The sequence below is a fragment of the Alnus glutinosa genome, chromosome 11 (assembly GCF_958979055.1).
Source record: "Alnus glutinosa chromosome 11, dhAlnGlut1.1, whole genome shotgun sequence".
NCBI lineage: Eukaryota > Viridiplantae > Streptophyta > Magnoliopsida > Fagales > Betulaceae > Alnus > Alnus glutinosa.
In genome coordinates this window covers 19,939,013-19,949,849 of record NC_084896.1, presented here as the reverse complement: position 1 = coordinate 19,949,849, position 10,837 = coordinate 19,939,013, and the positions used below count along the sequence as shown (strand labels likewise).

The 10,837-nt window shown below is 33.9% G+C and overlaps 1 protein-coding gene across 1 annotated transcript; it reads left to right on the top strand.

Annotated features, from left to right (window-relative positions):
* The first annotated feature begins 6,593 nt into the window (after positions 1 to 6,593).
* On the top strand, positions 6,594 to 9,254 carry LOC133882113 (L-type lectin-domain containing receptor kinase IX.1-like). The gene has a single exon (XM_062321215.1). It carries the CDS (start codon positions 6,809 to 6,811, stop codon positions 8,924 to 8,926), a length of 2,118 nt encoding a protein of 705 aa, XP_062177199.1. The 5' UTR covers positions 6,594 to 6,808; the 3' UTR covers positions 8,927 to 9,254.
* Positions 9,255 to 10,837: the final 1,583 nt, after the last annotated feature.

Here is a 10,837-nt window from a genome sequence, read left to right as displayed (position 1 = left end):
CTTGGCAATTTACCTAGAAATTTCAATATGAAGTTAAGAACTGCTTTTGAGAAAAGCTTGGCGTGCTTGTTGGTTTGGAAAAAATGGAGACTTGCTTGTCAATCGTCAAATTAAATAGGAACTGATTACTTCACATTGTATTGAATTTGAGCGTGGAAATTTAAGGCCATATTTGGTAACTTTGTGGTGAGAAATTTTTTTTTTTATTTTTTTTTTAATATGAATAATATGTTATTGATATGACATAAAGTAAAAAAAAGTTAGAATTTTTTTTATGAAAAAAGTGATAAAAATTTCGTTTTGTTGTTTTTTTGAATAATAATAAAAGAGTAATTAATGTGATATAAAAAATAAAAAAAAAGTTCGAATGTTTTGACTTGACTTTCTATTTTTAGAAATGAGAAAAAAAAAAGGCTGAAGGAGAGGAGTTTATCAAAGAGGCCTAGTATCTATTGCATCCCAACTTGTTTCTACATAATTGTGCCACCTCGCCAACCCTCAGCTTCTTCGCCGACAAGATTTTGAGGACGCTAGGTTAATTGCTGGTTGATGAGCCTCTTGAGCCGCAATTTCAAAATCGGTTTGGTAGCATCAGCCCGAACTATTGGATTCCTCGATGCTTGAGAATCAATATCAATCGGTTATATCTTCATCGGAAAAGGAATGGTGAATTTGACCAAAAAAAAAAAAAAAATTAAGTTCATTATTTTGGTTTTAAAGAAATGAGAGGTATTTTAGCTAGAAAGGCAGTCAGAAAAGTGATTATGTGCATGACACATAGACCACATTTTCATCCAAAGAGACGGCTGCTGACCCTATCAGAAAGAGCTTAAATGTGACAAAATAATAGTTTGATGTATTAAAATAATACACATGCGAGTTCTTGAGATTGAATAAAACATAATCCCTATTTAATTATAAATTATTATCCCGTGACTAATTGACATATATATATTTACAGGGGTGTTACAAAAATACTGGTTACACACTCTCTACTCTCTTGGGGTGGGCTTCACTTCATGTGAGAGAAAAAGTGTTTAATGGGTGTTTTTTAAACATTTTTCTATATTTACTAAGGAGTAAGGAATATGTTGAGTGCCTGTTTGAATCCGGCTGTCCCAAAAGCGCGTGAAAATTGACCTTCAATGCATTGGTTTTCAACGACCCCAAAGACAAAAGAATCTAAAGGACATTGGATGCCTGACAAACATAAAAGAAAACAGTACAGACCCATGTGGGTAAACCAAAACAATGACAAGTTAATAATGCTTCTGACACACCACGCGGAAAAAGCAAAAGATAAAGGTTCCTTTGAAAACTATTTTTCCAAAACAAGGACAAGTTAATAATGCTTCTGACACACCACTTTATAAGACTATTTTAAGAACGACCAATAATTCAAGGGGTTTTTTTTTTTTCATATGTTTTCCTTTCTTTTTTTTTATTTATATATATAAGTACGTAAAGTAAGAACTAACAAAACAACGTAAAATAAAAACATTAAAACTGGTGGATTCCTTCTACTGAAGACCCTGCGAGGGTGACTAGACTATTTCTGTACCTGGACATTTCAATATAATTATATGGGGAAAACTTAAAGAAATACTCTCCACACACGACACACCTATTACACATTTATCCTCTCATATGAGGTGGGGCTCATGTAATGATGGTTTTCACCTATATAAGAAGGTGGGTGTGTAATGAGTGTGTCGGGGGTGTTTTTGTAACACTCTCAATTATAGGAAATGCTCTACTTTCTAAATTTTTGCCTCAAAAGTTATTCCTAAATTTTTAAGATTTTCATGAAAAAAAAGAAAGTCAAATTAAATCAGAACTCTAAAAATAATTGGAGCATAAATACTGTTGTTTTTTTTTTTCTTAAGAGCACCGTAAGCCAATTAAATCCGCTAATGTTTACAGTGTTAGTTTGAAGACGTATAATGGTTGGCTTCTCTCTTATTAAGTACTTCCACTTTATTTTAGTTTTTCATGTTACAATCGATCTGCAATTATCGTGAATATTTGCTTAAATTGCAAAACTAAATCATAAGTACGGAATATATTGTAGGAAATATTCATATATTCATAAGGACGACAAAGTTAACAATATTAATTACTCGTGTTTATCTCATACACATTACATCAATTAAGGTTTAAGATACATTCACTCCGACTTATTTTACACACAAAATAATTAAGGGGGTAATTTAATTATTTGGAGACATCTATAATCAGTCAAAATATCATTATATATGCTATCCAGGCCTTCAACTTAAAAAGAGTATAATATATGTTGTTGTCGCAGTAATTCTGAATTTGCACTTTGATATAGCCATATATTTCGGGGTTAGGCACCAAGTCAGCTAGAGTGCACCGCACCAAGAGATAAGTCATTATTCCTTAATATAAAGGTGCATGAACCAAGAACAAACAAAAGAACAAAAAAACACTAAAATCAAGCATAAACAGAGAAAGGAGGTGGATCCTTCCAACTGACAATAGGAACAAAGGGAGCATGGGAAGAACAATGAAAATGCAGTCAAAAAAATATTTGAATGCGGCTCAATGTATCACATAATAGGTATGTTTGGCAATTACTTGTGCAGAACAGAGTAGTAAATTATTAATTTTAGAATTAGTGAAAAATGATAGATGTAATATAAAGTAAGAAGAATTTGTATAGAAAAGTGAAAATTAAAGTTTTGTATTGTAGTGAATTTTTTTTTTATTTGAACAGTAATAAAAAAAAAAATTATTAATGTGATATAAAAAGTGAAAAAAATTTAAATGTTTTGATGTTGATTGTTATTGAAAAATGTGAAGATATTTATTGTTTTGACAATGCACGATTATGCTCTATATTGTAACTTGCTAAACATTGCCAATAAACATAAAAATTTTACCCTTTTATTGACTTTCCTAACTCTCCCATTGAGAAAGAGCTTGGATAGAGCCAATAAAGTCGGTAATGAGAGATGCAATTCTCTAATCTTGTGAAATACTCGGATGTTGAAGAACTAAGATAAGGATATGCAAGTCGATCGCCTTCAACATTAATAAAACTGCCTAGACTAAGAGAGAGGAAGCTAAAGACCCTGCAAGGGATTAGACTTGGCGATTTCTGTACCTGGACAGGCTGGATATTTCTATCATTTCAATATGACTAATTATATGAACTACTTTTGCACAAGCAAAGCTTGGAGTGCTCGTTGGTTTGGAAAAAACGGAGAGTTGATTGGAAAAAAGAGGAACTGACAATTGACAATCAACTCTACGTTTTTTCCATTGAATTTTTATCATGAAAATTTATAGCGATCACATCCAATTGATCAAATTGTTGAAAATAATTTTTAGATACTACACAAAATTTTTATTGAAATAAAATAATATCAATTTAAAAATTAACAATTAAATAAGTAATTATTAAATAAATAATTAGTTTAAAATATTATTGTTAATGCTAGACCATATCAATTTGAAATAATAATAATAAAATAAACATAGTACAAGAGATAAAAATTAAAGCAAGAAAAGATCTTACAATGCTATAGAATCACGTAAGAGTATTGTTTTTAAAGGTTGATTTGTGTCTCCCGAAATCTATAACACGCAATCTCTCGGTGTTAGACTATAGCGTTTATCTTTGTTAATGACGCACTTTTAAGAACTAAAATAAAATAAAACAACCTCTTGATAAAAGATGATAAAGGACTATAAGCCACACTTAAATGACTAAAATATTGTAATGGCTGAAAAATTATTCACGATGGAATATATTAGACACTATAATTATTGAATTTTGAGCCAAGAAGAAGTCATTTATTTAAGCTCATTGAAAAACTCAATTTACAGAAGAGTAAGGAAGAATGAGCCTCAGATTTTTTTTTTTCTTAAAGAACATGACAAAACATTAACAATCAACGGTAAAAATGTTTTCTTTTTCCTTTTAAGGCTCAAAGCCTCAAACGGTAAAACACAATGTAAATCAAGAGTTTTGAACATCAGACCATTAAAAAAAACTTATTAAACATACCAACGATCAAAACGTTTGTTGTTTTCTATGAGGCTCAAACAAAACTTAAGATATATTTTTTTTTGAATAAAAAATCTTGAAGATGACTTAATGTCAAACTGAAAAAAAAATAAAAAAAAATAAAAAAATCAAAGGACGATATTTGTAACATAACAACAATTGAAAAAAAAATAAAAAAAAATCAGCCACCCATGGCTGATTGGGGGTGTTTAGAAAGTTCATGTTTGCAATATGTCCGGCCAGAAGTGAAGAACTACGGATAGAGAAGATTTTTCATGCAAATGTCCGAACACTAGGGTTGCCTGTCCGGACACGCTTCAACAAAATATTCACTTACCGATTGATGTCCGGACATGCGTTGACCTGTCTGGACACCGCCGCCTAAGAAACTGTTCATAACTTATTTTAGGATTTCCAAAACCTATTTAAAGGGGTTTCTAGGCAATGTTTCATCAAGAATTCCTGTAAAGAATTTCATTGTGCTAAGAGAAGGTTTATTAAACTTAAACGTTTACATGTATCTCTCTTAGAGTTTTTGTTTGTTATTATTGTAACCGTTCAATCTATGAACTCTAACTGGAGAGGAACTCTAGTTAAGGGATCAATAGAAGAACTCTCCAAACGGGTTTGGGAGAGAGACATACAAATAGACACTTGTTAGAATTTAAGAGAATGACTGCTGCAAAGGGTTGTAAGTACGAACTTTTTGTAATTAGTTTTTTTTTTTTATTTTTTTTATTTTTTTTATTTTTATAATTGATTTCCTGGGTTTGGTTGTTCCAAAGTGATTTTTATTTTTGCTGTAAAGAGTTTTCACTTCATAACTAAATAGCTATGTTAATTCTTTTTAATGCTTTACATATTTAGTTGAGGTTACTTAGGAGTCAAAATTTATTTTCAGGACCAAAAAAAGCCCACTGCAAGGGAATATATAGACTTGTCAATTTACCTACCGATCGTGTTTTTATTTGGATTGCTTCTTTTTTTTTTTCTTTTTTTTTTTTTTTTTCTTTTTTTCTCGTTTTGGGTTTTATGGTTACAGAGCTCACCCACTTAATTTGATTTTTTTTTGTTTGAGATATGATTTTTCACCACCTAAATATACAACTTTTCATCACTTTGTCATATTGACAAAGTGATGAAAAGTTGTATATTTAGGTGGTAGATAATCATATATTTTAGTGTTTTTTTTTGTCCCTTTGTTAAAAAAAAAAAAAAAAAAAGCAAAAAGAAAAATGAAAAAAAGAAAAAACACTTGGCAATTTACGTGGACATTTCAATATGAACTGCTTTTGAAAAAAGCTTGGCGTGTTTGTTGGTTTGGAAAAAACAGAGACTTGCTTGCCAGTCGTCAAATTAAAGAGGAACTGATTGCTTCACCTTGCATTGAATTCGAGCGTGGAAATTTAAGGTGTGTTTGGTAAACTCTTTGGAGAGTTTTTTCTTTTTTTTTTTACGTACATGAAGTAAGATCTAACAAAACAACATAAAAAATAAAAACACTAGAACCAGTGGGTCCTTTCCACTGAAGACCATGCAAGGGTGGCTTGACTATTTCTGTACCTGGACATTTCAATATAATTAATTATATGAGCTACTTTTGCGCAAGCAAAGGTTGGCGTGCCCATTGGTTTGGAAAAAACGGACAATTGCTTGTCAGTTGTCAAAATAAAGAGGAACTGACATTAATTAACGGGAAATGATAAATATACAACTCCATCACAACTTTGGTACAACTCCCACTTATAATGAGGTGGAGCCCACATGTATAGATCCCACCTCATTGTGAGTGGATTGTGCCAAAGTTGTACAAAGGGGTTGTACTCCAATCTTCTCCCTTAATTAACAATCAACTCTACGTTTTTTCCATTGAATTTGATCGTGGAAATTTATATCTATCACATCCCAACTTGTTTCTACATTTGATCGTGGAAATAAAGAGGAACGACTGACCCAGATAAGTTAGGCTACACCTATTCCTTCATCCTTCATTGAATTTGAAGGTATGGGTATGCATGTCTACCTACCAACCCAAATTTATGGGTATGGGTATGCATGTCTATCACATCCAATTGATCAAATTAAAGGTATGGGTATGCAGGTCTACCTACCAACGCAAATTTATGCAGACAAAAATGAATTGTTGTTTTCGCGTACAATACCCTCTTTTATATGGTCTGTAACATGTATGAATATGTGATATCGGAGTATCAAAAGTAACAATTTAAGATCTTTTTTTCTTTTTTTTCTTTAGATAAATTTAAATTTGGTTTAAGTGTCGTAAAAAAAATTACACGTCTATGTTGTAATTATTTTAAAGATCTAGATTTAATTTCAAGAGTTTCATGAAAAAAAGAAAATAAGTCAAATTAAATCAGAACTCTAAAAATAATTAGAGCATAAATACTGTTGTGTTTTTTTTTTTTTTAGAGCACTGTAAGCCAATTAAATCCGCTAATGTTTACCGTGTTAGTTTGAAGACGTATAATGGTTGGCTTCTCTCTTATTAAGTACTTCCACTTTATTTTAGCTTTTCATGTTACAATCTGCAATTATTCTGACCCAACTTCTCTCCCAAGTTCAAATCATGACCGAGTCCTGGAGAATTTTCACACGCGCACTCCCTCCCGACTGAATACATAATCTACGACTTAATTCAGCCTATCGGTCTCCCTACTCAAACCACAGCTTATATAATCACTTGTTTAGCTCTTCTTATTACAATCTCCAATTTCTTCTCATCAAACCCAACCTTCCTTCCAAGTTCGAATCATGGCTTTCTACAACTTCAAAATCAAACACCTCCAATTTCCAAAGCTCCTAATCCTCTTTTATCTCTTATTAATGTTCACCAGTTTGTTCTCACCACTACGCCCATTTACAAGTGCTTTATCCTTCAACTTCACCGCTTTCGATTCTGATTTTTGTAATGGTAACTCCCACCTAACATGTGACAGAGCTGTCATTTACAACCAAACCATCCAACTCACCAGCAGTTCAGACACGAATGCAGTAGCTCGAGCCACGTATTTCCGTCCTATGCACCTGTGGGACAAGGCATCCGGAAACCTCACAGATTTCACCACCAATTTTTCGTTTGTAATTGATTCTGCAAATAGAACATATTATGGAGATGGGCTTACGTTCTTCCTAGCACCTAATGGTTCAACAATTCCTAGTGCCACATATGGTAGCGCTTTGGGTCTCACGAGAGACGGAGAGATATTTAACTCGACGAACAACCCTTTTGTCGCAGTGGAGTTTGACATCTATCCAAACATTGGTGAACGGGAATGGGATCCGCCCGACGGCACCGAACATGTAGGTATTGATATAAACTCCATCAAATCTGTTGCTAATGTCTCATGGTTGGGGGCTAAAATTTCTATTACGGAAGGGAGAATTAATAAAGCTCGGATTAATTATAATTCTACTTCTCATAATTTGAGTGTTCTCTTCACTGGTCTCGTAAACAATGCTATTGTATGGCAATCCCTTTCTTATAATATCGATTTTAGAAATCATAACCTACCCGAAATGGTAACTTTTGGATTCTCAGCCGGAATAGCAGGTTTAAGTACAATGCATAGCATTCACACATGGAATTTTAGTTCAACTTTGGAAGATATTGTAACCAAACCAAGGAAAAACAACAGGTTGGGATTAGCCATTGGGTTGGGTGTTGGCGGGTCTTTTTTAGTTGGTGGGTTTGCTTTAATTCTGTTTTGCTTGTGGAAGAGGAAAAATAGTTATACAGTAGAGGATCTTGCCTTTGACAGGTGCATGGATGAAGAATTTGAAAGGGGAACAGGATCGAAGAGGTTCTCATTTAAAGAATTGGCTCGTGCCACGAATAATTTCAATGATGAAGAGAAGCTGGGTCAGGGTGGATTTGGTGGGGTTTATAAAGGATTTTTACTAGACTCAAACTCCTTCGTTGCTGTTAAGAGGGTGTCAAAACAGTCTAAACAAGGGATAAAAGAGTATGCATCAGAAGTTAAAATCATTAGTCGATTGAGACACAGGAATTTGGTGCAACTCATTGGCTGGTGCCATGAAAGAGGAGAACTCTTACTCATCTATGAGTTCATGCCCAATGGAAGCCTAGATTCACATCTTTTTACAGAAGAAAGCTTATTGATATGGGAAACGAGGTACAAAGTTGCTCAAGGATTGGCGTTAGCGTTAGTTTACTTGCACGAGGAGTGGGAACAATGCGTGGTACACAGGGATATAAAATCGAGCAACATTATGCTTGATTCAAACTTTAATGCTAAGCTTGGAGATTTTGGGCTAGCTAGGCTTGTGGACCATGTGAAAGGGTCACAAACCACTGTTTTGGCAGGCACCATGGGCTACATGGCTCCTGAATGTGTCACAACCGGTAATGCTAGCAAGGAGTCAGATGTCTATAGTTTTGGAATTGTCGCTTTGGAGATTGCTTGTGGAAGAAAACCAATCAAGATCAATGCCCCTCAAGATCAAGTAGTCTTGGTGGAGTGGGTTTGGAAGCTCTATGGAATAGGAAAGGTACTTGATGCAGCTGACCCGAGGCTGAATGGAGATTTTGATGAGCAGCAAATGGAGCGCTTGATGATTGTTGGGCTTTGGTGCGCTCACCCTGATCGAAACCTTAGGCCTTCAATAAGGGAAACAATTCATGTTCTCAATTTTGAGACTCCATTGCCTATTCTCCCATCAGATATGCCGGGGCCAACACATCTTGCTCCAGCAGTGAATAGACAAGCAATGTCACTTTCTATTTCCAGTGCTTTTAGTACCAATGAGGGAGGACGGAATCAACATTCAAGCAATAGTCACACCAATTCTTCATTGTCTATGTCATACGATGTAGCTCCTCCATCTGCATCGCTTTTGCATACGTGCTAAATTGGTAAGAGGTACACTTAACTTGAGATTCTTATTGTTTGATTTGGTGTTCAATTTTTTTCCTACGTTATCACCTTTTTGTTTTTCATTTTGCATTTTTGTTTAAGCAACGCTCAAAATGTTTTAGAGTGTAAATGATATACATGTTAATGTGTTTTCTACCTTAAATATAAATTTCGTACATTACATATATAGACAACATAAGAGTCCCAAATTGTAAACCTTATGATGGATTGAACATCATAATCATAACAATTTCATATGCTACATATAACAGCCAGCCAATGGTAAGTTGATTGGATCAGTTCCTCATTGAAATTGTAAATTTTCAAATTCTATGAATTCAGGCCTTTTTGTTATCGGATAATGTAAAAAATGCTACCTATTAAAAATGTGAATTGTTACTAATAAGAATTGAGTATATTTTTAACAGGTTCTTGTTACGTCGTAGAAAAGTTTTGAACAAAAAATTGTCTTTTAATTTACTAAAGAAGAAGTATCTCTTCAAAAGTGAAGAAAAAACCTTTTGAATTGATTTTTTTTTTTTTTTAAATGCTTTGGTAATATGTCCAAATTTTTAATAGGCATAATTTTTTAATCCGTTCAATGCAAAAAAGGGCGTAAATTCATGTAATTTGAAAATTTACTATTTTAATAAAATTGTAAGGAATCTGGATCCAACTTACATGCTGTAAATAAATAATCGGATAAATGCGGTTAAAAATTTCAACGGTAAAGATTTAATTTTATTCAAACGACATGACACATGGGATAAAATAAACAGCGTTTGTTTTAGAAAAATCAAAAGAAAGGAGAAGAGTTAGTTGTTTGTGTATCTTTATGTTTCAACGCTACCTTCATAAGCATAGGAGTAAACGTGTGGGTGTCGGTAAAGAAATGGGCTAACTTTGTGAGCCACGAACTGGGTTAACTACATCTGTAACGGGTCAGTAAAAGTAGGTTAGTAAATGTAGTGGGTTACTTATCTTTATGCCAGTAGTGGATAATTGAGTCAGTAACTAAGTTAGTGGGCTGTTAGTTATTTTACTTGTCTTTGTTGTATTTAAACGAGCATTTCAGATTAATGAAGTATTCAGAAAATTATTCAAAGGTTCATCTCTTGACCGTGTGTTAGAGTGAAAATGAGGGATTGACCCCCTTGAAGTGTCAAATTATTGCTTTTATTGTTTTTTATTATTATTTAATTACAAATCCCACCACCAAATATCCAGGCTCATAACACTTGAGGAGTGGGAACAAACTGTAGATCATGTAGACATCAAGGCAAGAAATCTCTTACTGGATTCGGAGTTTAATACGTACCTATAACCAGCTTTATATGATGTGTTTGCCTTTCGTGCTTTGTTGCTGGAAGTGGTATTGCGGTCATGATGACATCTAACTTCTTAAGTGCCTGTTAGAATTAGATCATAGAAAGAAACCAATGAGACCGATGAAAACACAACATAGAACAAGAAGGATCGAGCTCTGTCCTACCATTTTTTTTTTTTTTTTGAGATATTGGTATCCCAGTTCACCTTTAACCGAATAGTACATTAGAATATGCTGGTCCACATACAGTGGTAGCATAATCGAGCATAGAGGCTCACCCAAGATACCATGCTCCATCCCTAAAACCACTGTAGGAATGGAGCCTTGAAACGCGGGGTGTGCCTGGATAGCTGGCCCCAAGAAGGAAGTAGTACCCAGCAAGATTCAAACCTTGATTCAGAAGGGAGAAATGCTATATTGTCCCATGCTCTGACCAATTGAGCCACACCGTTGGGGTTAACTCTGTCCTACTTTTCCTAAACATGTTTTCCTGATTAATCACATAACAAGAAAATTCCAGCACAGAAGCTGAAAAATGGCAAATAATCACTAATTTACATTTCTTTTTCTCCTACAGTG